The 22,675-nt window shown below is 43.6% G+C and overlaps 1 protein-coding gene across 3 annotated transcripts; it reads left to right on the top strand.

The window, feature by feature from the left end:
• The first annotated feature begins 184 nt into the window (after positions 1 to 184).
• Positions 185 to 22,123, top strand: RETREG3 (reticulophagy regulator family member 3). 3 transcript variants are annotated; one of them, XM_068530719.1, is made up of 10 exons: positions 396 to 472; positions 5,581 to 5,609; positions 13,066 to 13,172; positions 14,897 to 14,927; positions 15,860 to 15,986; positions 16,627 to 16,711; positions 17,517 to 17,654; positions 18,686 to 18,768; positions 19,415 to 19,547; positions 19,952 to 22,123. In XM_068530719.1, the coding sequence occupies exons 3-10, from the start codon at positions 13,118 to 13,120 to the stop codon at positions 20,407 to 20,409; spliced, it is 1,110 nt and encodes a 369-aa protein (XP_068386820.1). In that variant the 5' UTR covers positions 396 to 472; positions 5,581 to 5,609; positions 13,066 to 13,117; the 3' UTR covers positions 20,410 to 22,123. The 3 variants fall into 3 exon arrangements, with proteins under 3 accessions (XP_068386819.1, XP_068386820.1, XP_068386821.1); XM_068530720.1 differs by lacking the exon at positions 396 to 472 and adding an exon at positions 4,283 to 4,303; XM_068530718.1 differs by lacking the exon at positions 5,581 to 5,609 and having other exon boundaries at positions 185 to 472.
• Positions 22,124 to 22,675: the final 552 nt, after the last annotated feature.

Raw genomic sequence — 22,675 nt, 5'->3', positions numbered from 1 at the left:
TTCCTTAATCACTTGGTTTCAGTCTTGCAGACTGCGCGTGCGCGGCTCTTGATTGGGGCGCCGGGGACGTACTTTGACGCAGCGTTCTTCTCTCTGGGTGGACGGGAGTTAGAGCCTACGCGCAGGCGCGCTGTGGAGGGAAGGGGCCTTCCCGCCGAATCTTGCAGCTGCGCAGTTGGTGTTATTGTGACTGTCGGGCAGGGGCCCCGGATGTTGTGGCTGCCGGGGGGGAGATGGCGGAGCCTGAGGGGGTGGCCGTGGCCCCAGGCCCAGCTTCGGGGCAGACTTTCGGGGGCCGCCGCAGTATGTCAGGCTCCTGGGAGCGTGACCAGCAGGTTGAGGCGGCGCAGCGGGCCCTGGTGGAGGTGCTGGGGCCTTACGAGCCTCTGCTGAGCCGTGTGCAGGCAGCCCTGGTGTGGGAGCGGCCAGCCAGGAGCGCCCTGTGGTGCCTGGGGCTGAACGCGGCTTTCTGGTGAGAGAACTGGATCCTCGGAAACCCTCCGAGGCGCGAATTCGTCAGGTTTCTCTAAGGCTCTATCTCTCGCCCCCCTTATTTTCTTCGCTGCACTGGCTCCTTCCTGTACCTGCCTAATTTTGCCTCACCTCCTTCCACTCCTTCCCGCCTGCGGCTTTGGCACCGCAGTTCTCCCCAGGGCCTTCCAGTTGTTTCCCGTGCTTTACCTGCCCCCGCACCCTCGCCCCGCACATCTGGCAGGAGCTTCTAGTAACATCTTGAGCCGCTCGCAGTGAGCGAGGGCGCCTCATTTTAGCCAGGGGAAGCTGTGTCCCGTTAAAGCCATCACCTCCCTTCTCTTGTCTGCTCAACAGTGGTTTGAAGACTGTCTCCAGAGATTTTAGTAATTATTATTGGGGTAGATGTGTGCGGCGTGAGATCTTGAAAAGGTATACATAGGTGTGATAAGAAAACAAACTTGAACGATCTGAATTAGCATGTTAGATAGATATCCTTTCGCCCACTCGGGAAGTTTGCGAAGTCTCAGCGTCCGAGAGCCTCCATAGCTGCAACTTGAAAGAAAATTGTAAGCTTTTAAAGAACAGTTATGAAATAGTGATTGTGAGATTTCACCGGTTTCAGAGTCACGTATGACGGCAAGTCCTCCCTGTTCCAGGGAATTAGAGAGGCATCCTTAGCCACGGTTTATAGCCAGGGAAATTGAGGGTGTCTAATAGTGTGTGTTTTCCTGAGCTGGAAAAGTGGGGCTACAAGTATGCTTTAAGAATCTGTCTGTGTCATGCTCTGTGAAAATGGAACTGCTGCTTCTCTGAGTTGTCATCACCTAAAGTGGACTTAGGTCTTCATAAGATCTGCCAAGCAGAGTTTGGATTTATTAATAACTAGGGAAGTATTATTGATCAAATTCCAAGGGAACTGAAGTGTAGGGTGGCGTCTACAGCTGAGTTGAAATAAAGCTGTTCTGGATAAGTCTGAAACAGAACAAAGTGTGTGTTTCCAAAACAAAATTGTTTTTGCTAAAAATAGATTTCCTCTTGAAATTCTTGGTTTTAAAACCAAAACATTTATTATCCTTTGTATGAAAGAAGACTTTCAGTGAGCTGGAGCAAAACGAATAATTCCAAGTTCATTGACAGGAAGACACACTGGTGCTTATTACGTTAATCCTCTCACAGTTTGAAGGAGACTCAGGTTAGAGGTGTCACAGCAGTTGTTGCTTCTAGAGTCTTGAGCAAACTTGATGAGAAACTTCTACAGCATTCTTCATTCATTCATTCATTCATTTATTTATTTTTAAATTATTTTGTGTCCCTCATGACTTTTTTTTTTTATATAAATTTATTTATTTTATTTTTATTTTTGGTTGTGTTGGGTCTTCGTTTCTGTGCGAGGGCTTTCTTTAGTTGCGGCGAGCGGGGGCCACTCTTCATCGCGGTGCGCGGGCCTCTCACTATTGCGGCCTCTCTTGTTGCGGAGCACAAGCTCCAGACGCGCAGGCTCAGCAATTGTGGCCCACGGGCCTAGTTGCTCCGCGGCATGTGGGATCTTCCCAGACCAGGGCTCGAACCCGTGTCCCCTGCATTGGCAGGCGGACTCTCAACCACTGTACCACCAGGGAAGCCCCCTCATGACTTTTTTAAAGAGGGTTCTTTTTTAAAAAAATTTATTTAATTAATTTATTTTTGGCTGCTTTGGGTCTTCGTTGCTGGGCGTGGGCGTTTCTAGTTGTGGCGAGTGGGGGCTACTCTTCGTTGTGGTGTGCGGGCTTCTCATTGCGGTAGCTTCTCTTGTTGTGGAGCACGGGCTTTTGGCACGTGGGCTCAGTAGTTGTGGCTCGCGGGCTCTAGAGCACAGGCTCAGTAGTTGTGGCGCACAGGCTTAGTTGCTCCGCGGCATGTGGGATCTTCCCGGACCAGGGCTCGAACCCGTGTCCCCTGCATTGGCAGGCAGATTCTTAACCACTGCGCCACCAGGGAAGCCCCATTTATTTATTTATTTTGTTATTTTAAAAAATAAATTTGTTTATTTATTTATTTATGGCTGCGTTGGGTCTTTGTTGCTGCGCGCAGGCCTTCTCTAGTTGCAGCGAGCGGGGGCTACTCTTCATTGCGGTGTGCGGGCTTCTCATTGCGGTGGCTTCTCTTGTTGCAGAGCATGGGCTGTAGGTGCACAGGCTTCAGTAGTTGTGGCTCGTGGGCTCTAGAGTGCAGGCTCAGTAGTTGTGGTGCACGGGCTTAGTTGCTCCGTGGCATGTGGGATCTTCCCGGACCAGGGCCCGAACCCGTGTCCCCTGCCCGTCTTTATTTATTTATTTATTTATTTATTTAAAAATTTATTTATTTATTTATTTTTGGCTGCGTTGGGTCTTCATTGCTGCCCGCGGGCTTTCTCTAGTTGTGGCAAGCAGGGGCTACTCTTTGTTGTGGTGTGCAGGCTTCTCATTGTGGTAGCTTCTCTTGTTGCAGAGCACGGGCTCTAGGCACGCAGTCTTCAGTAGTTGTGGCACTCGGGCTCAGTAGTTGTGGCTCGCGGGCTCTAGAGTGCAGGCTCAGTAGTTGTGGCGCACGGGCTTAGTTGCTCCGCAGCATGTGGGATCTTCCCGGACCAGGGCTCAAACCCATGTCCCCTGCATTGGCAAGCGGATTCTTAACCACTGCGCCACAAGGGAAGTCCCTCATTTATTTTTGATAGTGCTTCTTCCTTGATCCCCACGTACCTACTTCTCTCCTTGGCTGTCTGTCAAAAACCTTAACTGTAGCACCTCATTCTGGAGCATTTTCCAAAATGCCCTTTTCTTCTTTTCCTCTCACCTCCCCGTCCCAACCTCTAACCCCAGACCATTTAGTCAGAACTTCATTTCCTACATTGGGTTTGTACTCCTAGGAAAAAAGTTGATCATAAACCAGTTTGTATCAGAGTGTGACTGATATATAAAAACTTTATCAGAATTTAAATGAATCCTGATAAACCAAGGGTTTATTAATGCAAATAGATCAGTAACATGTGTGTTGTTATTTTTGAGGAGAGGGCTTTCCACATCCCCCTTGCCTGAGAGAGTTTTCAAAGTAGAATGTGGGGTTGAGGTCTGCACATAAGGAGCCGCTCTGACAGAGACACATCTTTAAATGTTAGTTGTCTTTAATGTACTGGCTCCCAATAGTATTTACTTAAGTTTACTAATATGCTGTGTTTAGAATCTCACTCAGATCCCCTTTTCCTACTCTGAGTCTCTTAAAGCATCAGTGTGATTGGTCTTTATCTCTGGCATTTCCTGGTAGCTTGCCTGTTGTGTATCCAGAATGCAGTTACTCCTGTTACATTCCCCTCAGGCTCTAAGTAGCTGAGGGAGAGGTGTAGCAAAATGAGGGTGTGACTCTTGAGAATGAAAGAGCAATTGGGTATGCCATTTTTGAAGAAGACTCATACCTGTGAAGGGTACAAAATGACTGACCCCAGAGGCTAGGGTAGTTTTAGCATTGGAGTTCACAGGATTGTTTGTTTTAGGAAATGAACTTCCTTGGAAGGTAGTGTGAGGTTCAAAATAAAAGTTAGACTTCACATTCCAGTAGCATCAAATTGAATATGGGTGTTGACGTTTTGCTTAGGAATGTCGAAGAGTAACTGCTTTGTTCTCACTTTATTTAAAAAAGCAATTTAGGAAACACAGGTGGATCCGTTAGCTCAGGTCAGAGAAAAATCAAATCTGAAACATTTTACTTTTCTTTCATTATTTGTTTTGAATAATGATACGTCATTAACTGAGGTGTTTTATACATTTTGAGGTATTAAAAGACTGGATAGGAATACAAACAAATCATCAGAATTCAGGTAGGTAGCTCTTAACTTTCAGTGTTCTGTCTTCTCATTTGAGGTTTTTCCGTACCTGTGAATGTGCCCTCTTACATATTAATAAAAAAACAACATAAAAGATAGGGATAGATGTGGATGCCTTGCTCCTATAGTATTTCAAGGCTTTCACTCTTATTTTCAGGTTCCAGAAAAATTATAGTGATCACATTAGAAATCTTCCAGCCTGTATTGCTTCTGGTCACTTATATGTTATTTTCCCTAGTGTAATAACAGAAATGTCAGGCCTTCCTTATCAGTAGCCTATATTTTCATTAGCCTCAGCACCACCTGTAAATGAATGATTTGGGGGAAGAATATGAGTCAGCAAGAGTCTATCGTGACAGGATCAGAAAAGAAGAGTTTCAGTAACTTTTTAGTTTGACTCATAAGATGAGGGGAGGACAAAGGAGCCCTGGAAACGTGTGTGAACTCTGAGCCCTCGCACCGCCTCCTGTGAAGTACATATGGTTCAAGGAGGGCTAGATGACTGTTGAGCTCCTTTTCAGTTTTTAGCATTCTGTGATTCTAGATGGTCTTTAAATTAGGAATATTGATTTAGAGCAATCCACAAGCTGGTTTTTTGTGAAGATCTCTGTTGGGATCTGCTTTTACAGTCACTAGTCTGAGTTAACCAATCCCCCCCATCCCCCCAAATTTAAAAAAAATGACCGGAGAAGTGATTAAAGGTATACCGCAATGCTGATCTAAAAGGTTAGAATTTGAGGGACTTCCCTGGTGGTCCAGTGGTTAAGACTCAGTGCTCCCAATGCAGGGGGCCAGGGTTTGATCCCTGGTCAGCGAACTACATCCCGCATGCCGCAACTAAGAGCCTACATGCTGCAACTAAAAGATCCCGCATGCAGCAACTAAAGATCCTGTGTGCTGCAACTAAGACCGGATGCAGCCAAATAAATAAATAAGTAAATATATTTTTTAAAAAGGTTAGAATTTGAGTAAAAAGTAATAGTGAGAGATAGGAGATGGAAGGGAGGGCCTATTTAAGTGGAAACATTTGTTCTGTGAAAAAAAAAATCTACACGTCAAATTTCAGATGAAATCTATTGAGCAAATGTTTCTGATGATAGTTTTTGGAGGGTTCTTGTTGCTTTTGATAGCAGGGAAGACTCCCAGAGATGCCTTGGCTTACTTTTTTTTTTTTGCCTCTCTTTTGCCATCAGTTTTTATCTGTTCTGATTATAAGGTCGAGTGCTTTCTTTTTTTTTTTTTTGAATTTTATTTTATTTTTTTTTTTATAGGTTGGGTGCTTTCTGTCCATTAACATAAGGTAGGTCATTTGCAGTTAGCTGGTTTCATTTCTGGTTTTGTGCAAGCAACAACTATCACTACATGATATTGGTTGGGTTAATTTTTTTTCGTTCTAATTTACCAGTGACTGGCTCATTAACCAGACAGCCACAAGTGCTGTACAATAATGGGCTTTCTGTCCCTATAGGATGGGATGCTTTGTTCTGAAGTGCCACTGAGAGAAGCTTACTCCATAATAACAAAGGAACCCAGAAATATTATCTTCTTTGATTGAAAATAGACTTGGGATCTTTCTTTTGTTTATGATTATAGCAAACTTTAATTTACCTGTACTAATGATGAGGATCCATGGTATATTTGACCTCAAAAAAATTGTTTATTTTTGAAATTTCTCATGATTTTTCTGGACACCAGATTGTTTTTCCAAGGAGTATTCTATTTAGACTGATAATTAATTGGATTTTAGCCCATAATAAAGGGGATGGACAGTTTATAAAAAGACAAAAAAAACCAAATAATAATAAATCAATGGATATATAAATTTTTATGTATTAGTAATAAAAAATTCTAATATAAGTGGCAGTGAGTTACTAATTTCTGCCTATTAGGTTTTTAAAAATGATAGTATTTAATTCTGGGCACAATATGGAAAAACTGGTTTATGGTTGATAGGAACATAAATTCAACAGCCTTTCTGGAAAGTAATTTAGCAACACGTATTAAGATACTTAAAAAGTTATTACCTCTTCAGGGGCTGGGAGAAATGGGGAGTGATTGCTAATGGGCATGGGTTTCTTTTTGGGGTGATGAAAATGTTCTAAATTAGGTAATGGTGATAGTCACACAACTCTGAATATACTAAAAAACATTGAATTAGTTTAAAAGGATATATTTTATGGTATGCAAACTGTATCTCAGTAATACTGTTACAAAAAAAAAAGTTAATGCTTTTTGACCTAGTACTTCCATTTAAAGTGGTTAATCATAAATAAGGTCAAAGATTTATGCTCAGTGATATGTAGTTCAACTTTACTTTATTACATCAAAAATTGGAAACATCTCAGTTCAATTAGGGAAAGGTTTAAAAAACTAATTGTAGGGGCTTCCCTGGTGGCGCAGTGGTTAAGAATCCTCCTGCCAATGCAGGAGACAGGTTTGAGCCCTGGTCTGGGAAGATCCAACATGCCGTGGAGCAACTAAGCCCGTGTGCCACAACTACTGAGCCTGTGCTCTAGAGCTCACAAGCCACAACTACTGAGCCCGCGTGCCACAACTACTGAAGCCTGCGCGCCTATAGCCTGTGCTCCACCACAAGAGAAGCCACTGCAATGAGAAGCCCACGTACCGCAACAAAGAGTAGCCCCTGCTCACTGCAACCAGAGAAAGCCTGCGTGCAGCAAGGAAGACCCAGTGCAGCCAAAACAAAAAACAAAAAAAACCCCACCTAATTGTATCTGTGTGTGATGTAATCATTTTCAAGTTGTGGATGCTTTTTCTGGTGATGAAGGAAAACATGCCTATGTATTTTTAAATGAAGGAGGAGGTGTGTTTTTTTTTAAACTTTGGGTTTATTTATTTATTTATTTTTATGGCTGTGTTGGGTCTTCGTTTCTGTGCGAGGGCTTTCTCTAGTTGCGGCAAGCGGGGGCCACTCTTCATCACGGTGCGCGGGCCTCTCATTATCGCGGCCTCTCTTGTTGCGGAGCACAGGCTCCAGACGCGCAGGCTCAGTAATTGTGGCTCACGGGCCTAGTTGCTCCGCGGCATGTGGGATTTTCCCAGACCAGGGCTCGAACCCGTGTCCCCTGCATTGGCAGGCAGATTCTCAACCACTGCGCCACCAGGGAAGCCCGAAGGAGGAGGTTTTTAAACCAGATATTCTATATACTTCCATGGAGTTTTTATATTTGAATATTTTTTTAAATGAAGAACCTCTGTTGCCATTTCAGGGTATGTGTGTAGATAATAGGTTATTTTTTAAACTTTTTACTATGGAAAATTAAAAACATATATATAAGCAGACAGAATAATAGTATGTATTACAATTGTACCCAGCTTTAAAATTTTTCAATTCATGGCCAATTTTGTGTCTTCTATACCCCAGTTCTTTTCTGCCGCCTCCTTTCTTGTTTTGAGGGAAATCCTAGACGTCATGTCATTTAATCTCTTAAGTATTTCAGTATGTGACCCTGAAAAATAAAGATTTTTTAAAAAATCACTACCATTATCACATGTAAAAAATTAATGGTTCCAGTCAGTGTTCAAATTTTCTCATAAATGTCACTTTGTTTTTTAAACAGTTCTCTGGGGTTTGCATCCAAATGAAGTTCACATATTGTGACCGATTGTTCTGTTTTTAACATCTCTTTTACTCTGTTGGTTCCCTTTCAGTCTTTTTTCCTCTTTGCAATTTATTTGTTGAAGAAACCAGTTTGTCCTGTAAAGTGTCCTACAGATTGAATTTTGCTGATTGCATCCCTGTGGCATAACACGTTCCCCTGTGCTCCTCTGTGTATTTCCTGTAAATTGGTAGCTAAATCTAGAGTCTTGATCAGATTTAGTTTCAAAAAAAAATTTTTTTTGGCAAGACTGTTTCATACTGGTGATAGTGTACTAATTTTATTTTTATTTTCTTCCTTAATTAGTAATTATATTTTCTAAAATTTCTCCTGTAAACATGCTTGCCTTTAGAAATATGAAAAAAATAAATATCATTAAGGAAAAATCTATTGTGAGCCTACAATGGGTAGAAGGAGTAATGGGCTATGGGCAGTAACCAAATTAAATAATTCACATGTGAGTATCCGGAGTTGACTGCATTTGTAGTTACTTTTGCTAAATTGGAAAGTTCTCATGCTGATTATAGTTGCTGAAAAATGTTTTGCATGTTGTCTTATCAAACTTGTACACTGTTATATCTGCATGTGAATTTTTTGGCCTGTATGAATAGACATTGCAGGACTAAACTAATCCAGAGGAATCCTCCCTTATTTTTCCTCATTCCTTACCTATACCAATCTCACAAGTACTTTATCTTCAATGTTGTCTTGTCCTTGTACATAGTTGCAGAGTTTTTTTTACAGGTAAGCTTCCAAGTTACCTCCATAAAATAAAAGTGTAATGTGACTTCAGTATATCCCAAACACATGAATCTGAGATTGATATTTCCTTTTTGTTTAAGAATTTAGTATTGAGGGCTGAAGGAAAGGAGCACACACTTATCCATATTCTTTTATATTTGATAGACCCCCTAAGGGAATTAATAATATTTGATATTAATTGTCTAGTTACCTTGGAGAGGTAACTCTAGTGGTTTGAGGTGGTCTTTCCATTAATTAAGATTTTATCTATATGGAAGAAGCTATTTTTCCAAGAATTGTTATTTTACACCACACAGAAAAACTCTTTTTCCTCTTAAGTTTCTGCATTGGCTTGTTCAAGGAAAGGTTATCTTATATCTGGCTCTAAAATTGAATTATGGACCAGGATTAATCTGGTTCAAGAAGATGCTCACAGTTTCAGCCTTCATGATCCAGAAAATACATCCTTTGTAAAACTCTTTGCTGATTCACCTTTATCTGCAAGATAAAATCCAGTACCCTTTGTCATGAAAGGCCCTTCATGATCTGACTTCTGCCTCTCTCCCCATACTCATCCCCTCCCTCTGTTCTTTAAGTTTCAGTTCTATCATACTACTTGTAGTTCCCTAAATACGTCATTCCAGCTGGCTCTTCTTCCTATCTGAATGTCCTCTCTTTCCCTGCACCCTTTTGCCCTGTTGTCTTACCATTAATCTTTCAAATCCCAGCTTAGATGTCCTCTTTGTTATTGTTAACTTGTCATGCTATATTACAAATACGTACTGACATAAATACACTTGAGAGTATGGTCCATGTTTTACTCTTTTCTGTAATTGGCCTACTTACCACAAGGCCTCAGCATATAATAGGCAATTAATGAATGTTTGAACTGAGTTGAAGCATAGGTGGGGGCTCTAACTGGTTACTAAAATAGTCCAGCTCTTGGAGAAACAGTATTTTTATTGCCATCATCTTTGGAAAACTGACCTTTCTTAGGAGAGCTTAGTATCCTTTCCCTACCCCAATTTATATTTGTGTTAGTAATCATGATTTGGGAAGTAGAGGTTGCAGACAGTCTGGTTTGCCTCCGCAGAGAGCCCTTTCAAGTACTCCAGAGAAAACAGTCGTGCCACATCCTGCTGCTGGGACATGGAAGCAGCAGCACTGGGGAGCAAGATGCTCTCGAGCCCTTCTCCTTGGCCTTGTTAAATTTCCTTGTTTGTTGGGATGATGAACTGGCGTTGGAGAGAAGATTAATGGCCTGGGGCAGCTCTAGAGGCTTAAATCTATTAAACTGCTTTCATTCTGTAATCTCATATAATTACAATATCCTTTAAGTGATGGAGTGGAAATATTGGAATAGGGTTGTCATTGATGACTGGATTTCTAAGTTCTTGGTTTCTTACATCCCTCATTCTTTGTATAGTTTAAAAAATTATGTGACATAGATTCGTGTTTATTGAAAACAGTGCAGAAACGTATACAGACCAAAATTAAAGTTCCTCTGACAATTCCTGCTTGCATATACGTATTCACAGATACAGAGAAAGCTTTTTTTTTTAATGTAAGGATTATACTCTTAGTATGGTGTTCTGTGAATATGTCATTAGGTCATGTGTTGAGAGAAGAAGTCATTTATAACCAACTCTTGGTCATCCTTACTCTTGTTTGATCAGTTGCTGTGATGATAACTAACAACACTTCTACATTGTAAAACTGAATAGGACATACATTAGGCATATATTAGGTGCCTTGTATTTTCTTGTCCTTTTAGCAAGATCAACTATGATATTTTTTTCTTTTTTTTTTTAAATTTTGTTAGTTGTTTTCTTGCTGCTTTTCTAGTTCTCTGTTCCTTTTTTTTTAATAAATAAATTAATTAATTAATTTATTTATTTATGGCTGTGTTGGGTCTTTGTTGCTGTGCCTGGGCTCTCTTTAGTTGTGGTGAGCGGGGGCTACTCTTCGTTGTGGTGCGCAGGCTTCTCGGTGTCGTGGCTTCTCTTGTTGCAGAGCATGGGCTCTAGGCGCGCAGGCTTCAGTAGTTGTGGCACGTGGGCTCAGTAGTGGTGGCGCACGCTTAGTTCCTCCACAGCATGTGGGATCTTCCCAGGCCAGGGCTCGAACCTGTGTCCCCTGCATTGGCAGGCAGATTCTTAACCACTGTGCCACCAGGGAAGCCCAACTATGCTATTTTTATAAGTGATTAAGTATGTTGTTTCTAATACCTACAAATAATCTTTCATGATTTGTTATTTTTTTAAAAAATATTTATTTATTTATTTGTCTGCATTGGGTCTTAGTTGCGGCATGCGGGATCTTCATTGAGGCATGCGGGGTCTTTCATTGCAGCGTGTGGGTTTCTCTCTAGTTGTGGCATGTGGGTTTTTCTCTCTCTAGTTGAGGCGCGCAAGGTTAGCAGTTGTGGCACGCAGGCTTAGTTGCCCCCGCGGCAAGGGGGATCTTAGTTCCTCCCGCGGCAAGGGGGATATTAGTTCCCTGACCAGGGATCGAACCTGCGTCCCCTGCATTGGAAGGCAGATTCTTTACCACTGGACCACCAGGAAAGTCTCCGATTTGTTATTGTTAACATCACATATAGATGAGGAAACTGAGGCTTAAAGAGGTCAAGCTAATTTATTCAAGGTCATCAACTCAGAGTGGCTGTTCAGAGAAATAAACTCAAGTCAGTCTAAAAGCCATGCCTCACTGCCCTGCTGAACTGCCTCTTGTGATGCATTTGGCTTCCCTCAAGATCTTAGAACAGTGTTTCTCAAACCATCTGCAGTGAAGGACTAGTGTTGTCATTTTCCCCAGTCTATTTCTGAGCAATACTTTTGTAAAATACAATATAAATGAGTTACTAGATAAGTTTAAAATGCATACAAAATACAAGCCCAAATATACCCTTAGATTCAAAATTACTTGGTCAAATTGCTATAAAAATTTCTAAATTCTTACTTTCAATTTCTATACTTATTTCCTCACAGTCTGGTAACGTCACTGGACTACAGAGACTCTACAGGGCGTTGCCCTAGAGGCTTTAGAGTTGGATCATAGAAAGACTCATAAAAACTAGCTTTTTTTGAAAAAATTTTTTTATTGTGAAAGATTTTAAATATATAGAGGTAGAGAGACTAGCATAAATAATCTCAGGTACTCATCATCCAGCTTCAGCAATTATCAACTCATAGTCAATCTTGTTTCCTCTTCTTTCACACCCTTTCCCTTGCCAAACTATTGTTTTGACACAAATCCCAGATATCATTTCATTCATAAATATTTTAGTATGTATTTCTAAAAGATAGGGACTCTTTAAAAGCATAACTTCCATAACATCATAGCCCCAAAATTACAATAATTCCTTAATATCTTCAGATGTACTGTCAGTGTTCAGATTTCCCAGATTTTTTGTAAATATCTCTTTATGGTTGATGCCTTCTAGTAAGAACTAGCTCTTCCTTTATTCTCTTAATGTGATACATTACAACTGTTGAGTTTTTGTATGTTGAACCACCCTTGCATTCCTGGAGTAAATCCCAGGAATTGGTCATGGTGTGTAGTCCTTTTAATATGCTGTTGAATTCATTTTGATAATATTTTATGGAGGATTTTTGCATCTATAGTCACAGGTATCAATATACTTTAGTTTTCTTGTAGTGTTTTTGTCTGGCTTTGGTATCACAGTAATGTTGCCCTCATTAAATAAATCAAGAAGTGTTCTCTCTTTTTCAATTCTTTGGGAAGAGTTTGAGAAGGGTTGGTGTTAATTCTGGAGAACTGGCTTTTAGATGTAGCTTCAGTCCTCACTTTCTGTGTGACCTTGACCAACTCATTTTACTTTTTTGAGCCTTAGTTTCTTCTTCTGTAAAAGGATATCTAATTGAATTAGGTGCTCTTTAGTGCATGTCTGTCAGTTTGTTGCCCTGAACCAGGGTCTAATTTGGTAGAAAGATGTTTGCTTTCGTCAAAACAGCTTGGTCAGTACAAGAATGAATTTTGGGAATTCCCTGGCAGTCCAGTGGTTAGGATTCTGCGTTTTTCCCTGATGAGGGCCCAGGTTCAATCCCTGGTCGGGGAACTAAGGTCCCACAAGCCGTGCGGTGTGGCAAAAACAAAAAAAATGAATTTCTCCTTGAAATTAATAGAATCACAGGCTTGAAAGTTGAAATGGGCTTTAAGAGGTTATTTGGTTTAGTCCTCTGCCTTTACAGAAGCAAATTATTATCTCTGCACCATAGGTAAAATAGCTGAAGTCCAGAAAGTTTAAGTGATTTTTCTCAAGGTGTATAACTAACACTTAAGTCTGTTTACCACAGGACCAGTGGTGCACATATGGTCTTTTCTGAAATTAGCTTAATTGGATAATGATCTTCTGTTCTTCCTTCTCTTTAGGTTCTTTGCCCTGACATCCCTTCGTCTTGTGTTTTTACTTGCATTCAGCTCAATGATCATTGTGTGTATAGATCAATGGAAGAGCAAAATCTGGCCTGAAATAAAAGGTAAGTCTGGTAGCATTTAGAACAATCTGAACCAGAAATGGCTTTTCTGTCATTTTTACCTTTAGTTTTAGGGGGTTTTGGGAGAGTATGTGGAGCTGGGAATATCTTTTGAAGTCTGAATTATTTGCTTTAGAAGACGTTTGAAGGGCTAGTGCCCCATCTGTAGTTCCTTAGAGCTGAGTTCCGTCCTTCTCATTGTTTATTAAGCTTAGGAAATCTTTATCCGCCACGTGAGATATTCTTGCCCTCATAATTGGCCTGAGGAATAAATAGTCCTCAAGTTGTTAAAAAATAATTCTCCTCACTGGGTACTACATCATTAACAAGACAGTATCAATTTGCCTCTGAGGAATTTCTTTTAAATTGTTTCTTTGCAAAGCACTAAGTTAGGTATTATGACTTAGATAAAGTCCTCTAAGATATGGTTCCTTTTATCCAAGATGATACATACGTAAACATAAGAAAAGTTACAGAACAGCACCAGAGATGTCACAGTGCAGCATGTGATCGGTATGTTTGTCATGTATTTTGGCCCTAGCTCAAGCCTTGAATGAAACAAAAGATTTGGACAGGTAGAGAGATAAGTGTGTTTCTGTGGGGGTCAGAGGCTTGATTAGTCTGAGGAACCAGAAGCTGCAAAGCATCTCCTGAGGGCAGGGAACTGATCATTTTCACAGGAGTGGAGAGGTCATTACAGGGAGTGCTGGGAAATAAAGTATGTTGGGATTAGATTTTATAAGGGCCTTTAAGTTAGGCTTAGAAGTTTAGACTTTATCCTATAGATAGTGGGTGGTCCCTGATGATTCTTTTATTAGAGCTATATGCTGAGATGATATTAAAGATTAATTTGAAAGCATTTTACCCGACCACATGGAAAGAGAAAAGGGCGAAGAAGGGAGACTCTGGCTGTATCCGTGTGAGAAGTAGTCAGAGAGGTGTCAGTGGAAACAAACGATGGATGGCTTGGAGAGCTGTGAAGAAAGAAGACCTGTCAAACTGATAAATAGAGGTTAGGAGAGTAAGGGATAACAGCAGCTTTGGGATTTCAAAGCTAGGAGAGTAGCAGTGGCATTACAGTTAGATGTAGGCAACGTCAGGCAGGGCGGTTGGTTTGGGTGGGGAGTGAGAGAGAGGAAAATTGATGTAGGTCAGACATGGTCATTTTGAAGGTTTGGCAGAATATTCAAACCAGAGTATACGGCTTTTAAATACATTCCCATCCTATTTTGCAGAGACTTCAAGGAATCAGGTAGTTCACCCACCTGTCTTATGGCTAGTGAATGTCAAAAGACTTTACATCATTGATTGTAGTTAATGGGTCTCTTTTTAAAGAGAATAGGCAGATTTCTAGAGTTGAAGTAGTCATATAATGCCTTCGTAACCTGGCACACATTGATACACGCAACCCAGACACACTTGAGGGGTGGGATGGACCTTTTTTTGTGTGCACCTTGGCTCTCAACTGTAGTAATTAGAAGGGGCCCTAATGCTCCATTTGGATCCCCACCCCATCCCACCAGAGAAAAGAGCAGGCATCAGCCATCATTCCCTTGTCTGCAGCTCCCTAACTCTGGCAGTATAACATGGTGTCTCCTTTTTATTGTCTGTTACTGTTTTCTTTTCCCCAAACCTATTAAAACTTGAGCTATCAGACCAACAGCCTAACATTTTCATGTTTAAGTTTTCCTTACGAACTAATGCTGGTGTTTGTTTTAATATTGTAGTGCCAAGACCCGACGCATTAGGCAATGAGAGGTATGGAACACTAATTAAATCCCTTTTTGTTGCTCTGATTGATTCTCTTGTTGTAATATTCTGGTTATAGGTTGTTAACTCCATGTTCTAGATACAAAGTATAAGCTGAGAACCTAGTCTGTTGCAAATAATCATTTTAACAAATCCTCAAGTTCAGGAAGGAATATGTTAAGATGGCTAGTGTCCTCTGATATTTACAAAAGATGTTTCTGAGAAAGAAGCATCACAGTGCCCCATAACCTGACATAACCAAGTAATTGGCTGCATTATTCAGCTCTAGTGTGAAAACTTAGAGGCAACTTAACTTCATTTGTCTCCTGGCTTTTATACCAGGTCATTTAGTGTTTTCTGTAACCTCTGGCTGTTTAAAGTTCCTGGTCAGAAAACACATTGGTTCCTGGCATCAGCAAGCCAAAGATTCCCCTTGTGGCTTACAGCTCCTGCTTTCATTTCTCAATTCATTCATCTCATATATTTGACCCAAAGAATTTTCTTTGCCGTGGTTTATTTTGGTTTTGCTTTGTTTTCTCTCTGAGGGGCACATCCTTTGCCTCTCCCCTCTGCAGCAGTGGTATAAGACTGTGCTTTACTTTTTTCCCTGGATTGCAATCACAGTGAATTGCAATGGTCTGAGCCCAGGAAAGATGTTTTTAAGCACAAAGGGCCTTGGAGCTGGTGGCAGGTTTACACACGTGGATTGGGCTGCTTGCTCATAGGGTGGAGTTGTCAGAACAAGTTTGCCCTCCTAGTCCTTAAATTCCAGTTTCAACCTGGTGAGCCAAGAAGAAAGTCATGCTTCACCTCCAGAGCAACTAGGACTAGACACTTCCCAGCCCCTGTTTAAACCCGGAAGGATTGGCTGCCTTCACAGTGAGATGCGGGGGGAACCTTCAACACCCTCCTTTCACAGCTCCCCCTTCTCTCTCCCATAGCTGGGGCTTTGTGCACCCTCGGTTGCTCAGCGTGCCCGAGCTCTGCTACCACGTAGCTGAAGTCTGGGTTAGTGGGACCATTTTCATAAGGAACCTTTTGCTTTTCAAAAAGCAAAACCCAGGCAAGGTAAGACTCTTCCCTTTTTCACTCTCATTTCTGGCTCTCAGTTCAGTTCATGCTAAACTGAAACAGCCCTTTTACTACCTACCCTCCTTCAAGAAAGAAAAGACCATGGTGTTTGTATAGACAAGGGAAGTTGTAGGAAGGGGCTTCTGACTAAGACTAAGGCAAGAGCTTGATGATTCCTTCTTTGGGTGCTTGCCACTTAGATTAGGCCATCTTCCTGCCCCAAGATGGGAAAGAAAGCTTGCTTGTGTGCATTCTGTGTCATTAAACATGTGGTAGGTGGTTGAGTTTTTTATTTTATTTTACTTTGACTTAAAAAGCCCACCACCAACACTTGTTTTCAGAGAGAACTTTTGGCTGAGTCCTATTCAAACCAGTTTGCCAGCATGAAAGGTGCAGCCCTGTGGGGTTAGCCATGTGAGAAGAGTTTGAATAGAAGTGGACATCCTCCCTTTCCTCCCAAACAGAATCACCACTGGATGCAACAGTAGCTAGGTACATGTCATTCTGACATGTCCATGCTTTACTCAGAGGTCATAAAGAATCATTTCTATCACATCTCCATCTTACCCGCCCCCCATGCCCAACCCAGTCCCCTGCCATATAGCAGAAGCTTAATACTGTTTCCTGACACCCCCAGTTCTGCTTGCTGAGCTGTGGGATACTGACCTTTTTGGCTGTCTTGGGCCGCTACATCCCTGGGCTCCTGCTCTCCTACTTAATTCGTAAGTATGGTATATACCTCCCCCACAAGCTTACCCTACTCATAGCTTTTCCAGCCATAGCTAACTCTGGGTTTAGGGAGAGGACTTTTATATTTTGGTTCTCCAGGAACTGACCTTTGTATATTTTCATGTTCTGTTTAGTGTCATGAAAATATCTTTCTTCTTACCTGTATCAGGCTCCCCACATATAAAGTCCTTTTCTTACCAAGTCAGCTTTAAAAACTGATGAGGGTCCACTAACATATATTGTATTACCAGCTATAAAGGACTGTCTGTCCCTATTTCAGGAGGGAATTTTTAGAGTCAGTGTATTGTATAACAGTAGAACATAACACTTAGGGGATCCTCTACTAGGTTCTGTTTACCCTGGAGCACTTTTTTTCCCCCTGGAGCACAGTTCTGTACATTTAGTTGCTTCATATTGGCATGAGCTCTGTCTGCCTGAGACTGGAAGAACTGAGTAGTGATGGCCCTGGCCATTATATATCAGAAGCTCACATGATTTGTTGTGTATTTGCTGAGGCATTGTTACCATTTGGCCTTATTTATGGCTCAGAAACACCCATATGCAAGTGACGGCACTGCCTGGTTCTGCCCTCGATGTGTCAGCAGCGTACTCTGCTATGCGCAGCCCTGTAGGTGACTGCAGAAGTCTCTGCCCTCCGGAACCTTCACATCCGTGAAGATGACCAGCAGAATTAGAATTTATTGTGTTCAAGCCCTAAGGACACGATAGCAGAGGGACAGTCAGGACTGTTTCATGCAGCCCTTTCTCCATTCTGCCACTCTTTCCCACTCCTCTCAGTTGTCACCGTCATGATGTGGCCCCTTGCTGTGTACCACCGACTGTGGGATCGAGTGTATGTACGGCTGAAGCCAGCTCTGCAGCGGCTGGACTTCAGTGTCCGTGGCTACATGATGTCCAAGCAGAGAGAGAGACAATGTAAGTGTCAAGGGGAAGCTTCCTTCCACTTGGGCAATTTGGGGAGGAGAAGGAGAAGCCCGTAGGTCTGACATAATAGGTCCTTGAACATGGAGAAGTGGGATGTGGTTGGTGTGTAGGGGGTTGGTGGTAAAAGTGACATTCTATTCCAGGGAAATCTATGCAGGCTTACTAGTTTTTCCCGTTTGGAATTCTAGACGCTCCCATTTTAAACAAATACGAGAAAAGTTCTCCCAAGTCAACTAAAAGACAGACAGTGAAGATATTCCCAGTGTTAGCTTCTTTTTATGAAGCACGTCCCATGTGCTGGCTGCTCTGCATACGTTGTCTTATTTAACGTTTATAACAACCTTGAGAAGAGGGTGGTATTATCTTTTTCTGGTTGAGGAAACTGAAGCTCACAGTTAGTAAATGGCAGAGCAGGTCTTTCAAACTCCTAAGCCCGGCCTCCATTCAGTACTGAAAGCTGCCTTCCCAAAGTGATTTAAAACTGGCTTCAGAAGCCAGAAGTGTACTAGCTCAGGATCCTCCAACACACGAGTGACAGTCGTGCAAACTTTTCCCTCTCTTCTGTGGTATGGTCAGGTTGGGTTTTCATTAAGCCCTGGCCTTCTAAGAGCCCTGCACGTGGGCACCAAGGCCCAGCTCCCCCTGACGCAGCCAGTTGAATAGTACCAGTCCTCAAAAGGCTGATTCAGCCCAGGTGGGGCATCTCCCTTTGCCCTCTCTGTGACAGTGTCCGCTTTACACGCTGACATCTGGTCTGTCCCTAGCTGATCCTGAGAGTTGTTGACAAGCCTGGTAGTTGATCATCTGACCAGAACAGGAAGGGAGGGATGTTGCAAGAGAGATCTTTCTCCTGTATTATCAGCTTACCTTGCCACTTAGGCTCAGCAGCTCCTCCCTCAGGCATTGTTATGTAGGCTTAGGGGGTTCATTCTGTGTTCTGATTTTATGCCTTTGAAATCCAAAGGGGGCAGGGGTTTCCCCTTAAGGGAAGGTGTCAAGGCGTTTTTGCTCTTTCCACATAGTGCGCCGCAGAGGTCTACACCCAGAACGTGCTGGGGACAACCACAGTGACAGTGAAGAGGAGCTTGCTGCCTTCTGTCCTCAGGTATCTTGGGTGTGGGAGCTGCATCACTGGCCAGTTTTTTTAGCTCCTTTTTAACCATCTGGCACTCATGTTTAGACAGTAACCAGGTTTTCAAGCTCCCTGTGGGCTCTCCAGGGACCCAGCTTCTTGCCCTTTTCCAAGGACCTCACTGCCCCAAGAGCAGTGAGGAGAGAAGCTAGTTTTATATTGGGACTTTGTATGTAGAATCTCAGTTTGAGCCTGGTGACCAGCACACCCTCTTCCATGCCTCCTTTTAACCCCTGCCATCATGGCAGAACTTCTGCAGCTGGCGTGATCATTTTTTAAACAGCCCAGCTCGCCTTAGGTCAGGCAATGTGTGTATCCTCCTGGCCACCTGTGAAAAGTATTCTCTGGATCAATTATTTGCTTAAGAGTAAGTGGCTGATTGACACCCAAGACTGCTTTCCTTCCTGTGCTCAAGACTGATGAAAAAGGGTGTTTTCTCTAGGGGAGCAGCCTAAAAGGGGGTCAAGATTTTGACTCAAGTCCCCGTGGATGCCTGGTTACACTGTTGGCCTTAGGGTTGCCTTTAGGGCCAGCTCACTGGTGAAGCTGTAACTGGGGAACTGCGCTTGTTTCTAATGGCACCATCTCTTCAGGCGTGTTGGTCTTTTCTTTTCCTAAGATGGATGATTCTACTGTTGCCAGGGAATTGGCCATCACAGACTCTGAGCACTCGGATGCTGAGGTCTCCTGTACAGACAACGGCACATTCAATCTTTCACGGGGCCAGACACCTCTAACAGAAGGCTCTGAAGGTAGAGGAACCTTGGACCCAAGCTGATATTGGCCCTGACTGTTGCCTCTCAGCTTCCCGGGCAGCGGGGATACTGCCCCCGCTTTTCCTGTTTTCTGAGCTGTGGATCAGGTGGCAGAGCAGCTTTAGGGGTATGGCTCCAGCCAGATGGCACTGCTGCTGTCCTAGAAATCCTCAGTCCCTTAGTAGCCTCAGATTCTAGGCTTATGGGGGACATAGCAGAGGAAGAAAGGGGGAGTTCTCTGGCCAGTAGAGGTCACAGCAGTCTATAAGTGGAGGGGGAACGCTGACCAGTGCCAGAAATCCAGGGTGGAAACATCTGGTTGCTTGGAGATGACTTGGTGGGGCTGGGGCACAGGAAGGCCAGGCAGTTGCCATGTCTCAGACACTCCTCTGTTCTCCCAGACCTAGATGGTCACAGTGATCCAGAGGAATCCTTTGCCAGAGACCTTCCAGACTTTCCTTCCATTAATGTGGATCCTGCTGGCCTGGATGATGAGGACGATACCAGCATCGGGATGCCCAGCTTGATGTACCGTTCCCCACCAGGGGCCGAGGAGCCTCAGGGCCTCCCGGCCAGCCGGGACGAGGCTGCACTGCCGGAGCTTTTGCTTGGCGCCCTGCCTGCAGGATCCAACCTCACCAGCAACCTTGCTAGCCTGGTCTCCCAGGGCATGATCCAGCTGGCCCTGTCAGGGGCCTCCCAGCCAGGCCCTGCTGGCCTACCTCCCCGGAGAGCCACAAGAGGTGTCCTCCGGGCCCCCAGTTCAGACCTGGACACTGATGCTGAGGGGGATGACTTTGAACTTCTGGACCAGTCAGAGCTGAATCAGCTGGACCCTGCCAGTTCCAGGAGCCACTGAGGCAGAGACTCCCCTTGGGGGTCGTTGTGGTTTAGGTTTTTTTTTCTCCCCATTCCACTTAAGGTGAAGGGGCAAGGGAGGAACCCAGGTCCCAGCCCCTGAATTATATATGTATGCTCAGTGGCCTGGCAGATGCTCAGAGGCCTGATGAGAGAGGATACTCACTCCTCTGCTACCAGCTGGACACTGATTCTGAGCTCAAGTCACTGAAGTGAGAGTGTGCTCCCCTGAGGGACACTTCTCTCCATCAGGATGGTGGTATTTTGGGGGAACAAAGTAGTCAGGGGTATTGGTTCCCTTTTGAGGGGATGCTGCTGTGTGCTTCTAAGTATGGGTGCTCAGAAGCCCTCAGTGATAGATCCGTTCCTTCCTTCCTCCCTTTATCATCTCCCGAGAGCTTCAAGTCAGGCAGCTGGGAGAGTTACACTGTCATCTTCCTCTTTTGCTAAGCCATGCTTTGATTTGCCTTTTTCTAAGCAAGCTTGTCCTTTGGTTCTGCAGAGCAGGCCTGTTCCCTCTGCCCCAGCCCATCCTCATTTCTTGAGGCCTAACCTGCAGTGCTCCAAAATATTGCTTGTGAAATTTAAGAATGTGAACATGAGGTGGGGGTGGGCCTCTTCTACATTACTTTGGGCCATGGGGTCAGCTGGCTGGGAGGGTGGGTGCCTCTATATCTCATGGTCTCACTGAATCTTTTGGAGCTGCCTGGTTATTTTTGGTGCTGCTAACCCCTGGCTCCATTTGCCCATCAGCCTGAGCAGTGAGCAAAGCAATCAATACCATACCATACCCGTTTCCATGTTCCTGTTCCTTCCCCTGCTCCTCCTTTGGAGAAGCAATAATCCCACATGGGCGATGTCAGAGTAGCACTTTACAAATGGCTCAGTGGCATTCATCCCAGGAGCCACCAGCTCTTCTTGCACCAGCTATTCTTCCTCCTTGTTCAGCTCCTTTAATAATTTTGTTTTCAACTCCTTCCCAGTTTGGCAGGGCTTCTTTTAAGGATGAACCCAGTTAGCAAGAATGTGTCTATAATCAGCAGAGACCCCTGTAAGGGGTATCTGTTCTACTGCCCCTAATAAAATCACGTGAGACAAAAAATTAAAAAGGTCATTAGTTCTCAACCTGTGCCTCCCCAATCAGAGCTCAAGCTGAACTCTTCTGTCCTCTTTCCCTCTGCATTAACCCTTTGCTGATCCTCAGGGACCACTCCCCCAACACCCCTATACCTGGGTGAGGGATGTTGGACAGAGCCTATTTTCATGTGCTGCAGGTGGGAGTGTGCTAACATGTTTGCTCTTGGTTGATGGGCAGGATAGAGGCCAGGGAGTGAAAATAGTCAACGGTGAGAAGGGAGAAGAGCTAGGTGTCTGATTCATAGTCACTTCCCTTTGTGGAAGGTTAGGGTAATGGCCTCTCCCCACTTTAGTGTTCTCAAACAGACTTTGGAGACCGTCTCTCTTCCCAGAGCCCAGATGTCTTACAAGTGAGCTCTGATGTGGAAAAAAGCAGGAGGTGTGGGAAAGGAGTGGGACTTTGTGTGTTTGCATGAGCGTGTTTAGCTTCGGGCCTTGGGAATTGGCAAGAGGGAGGGAAGGAGAGCAAAATCTTTGGAAGGTGTTTCTTGTACCTGCGGATCCTGCTCTGAATCTCCTTAGTCCTCCACTGTGAATTGGGTTGGGGATGAGGGAGGGAGGGGTGCTGGGGAATAAATCTTGTATGAGAACCATCTTTAAGAGACTGATGTTGAATGGTGCCTTATCCTTGATAGGTCTTGTTAATCTGAGATGATATTAATTTGAGGAGGTGATAGCCTCAAAAGAGGAAGCCCATGTGCGAGGGACCCACCTGCCCATCCCTGTTTTTCCTTCTGTGATGGCCAGAACAATCACCATGGTGGGAGGCTACTTCCCCTCTCCAGGAGAGCCCAGATGTGAGCATAACCAGCACTCTTGGCTGGCATCTAGCCTGCAGTTCCGTCATTTCTAATTCTGAATATTGTCCCCTAAACGTGTGAAGACAAGCACAGGTTTCAAAGGCTAATGAGATTTTAGGTAATAGAAGCTTTAAAAAGTAGCACCATGCCCCTCTGGATTGTTTGAGCCTGCAACTCAACAGCTGCTCTTTGGCCTTCAGCTGACCTCAGAAACTAGAAATACTTATTTCAGGCTGTGTCCCATTGGCCGATGTGGGCAGGAGTGGAAAGCACCTGCCAGGTGTTGCCATCAGATTATCTCGGCCAAGAGGAAACTTCTACAAGCATTGT

This window comes from Eschrichtius robustus, chromosome 20 (genome assembly GCF_028021215.1).
Source record: "Eschrichtius robustus isolate mEscRob2 chromosome 20, mEscRob2.pri, whole genome shotgun sequence".
NCBI lineage: Eukaryota > Metazoa > Chordata > Mammalia > Artiodactyla > Eschrichtiidae > Eschrichtius > Eschrichtius robustus.
This window is presented reverse-complemented; position numbering and strand designations above follow the sequence as displayed.

Coding starts and splice junctions, on each gene's coding strand:
- RETREG3 (XM_068530718.1), top strand. CDS start 234: ATGGCGGAGCCTGAGGGGGTGGCCGTGGCCCCAGGCCCAGCTTCGGGG. Junction 15,987..16,626: donor AAAAGCAAAACCCAGGCAAG/GTAAGACTCTTC, acceptor TGACACCCCCAG/TTCTGCTTGCTGAGCTGTGG. Junction 19,548..19,951: donor TCTAACAGAAGGCTCTGAAG/GTAGAGGAACCT, acceptor CTGTTCTCCCAG/ACCTAGATGGTCACAGTGAT.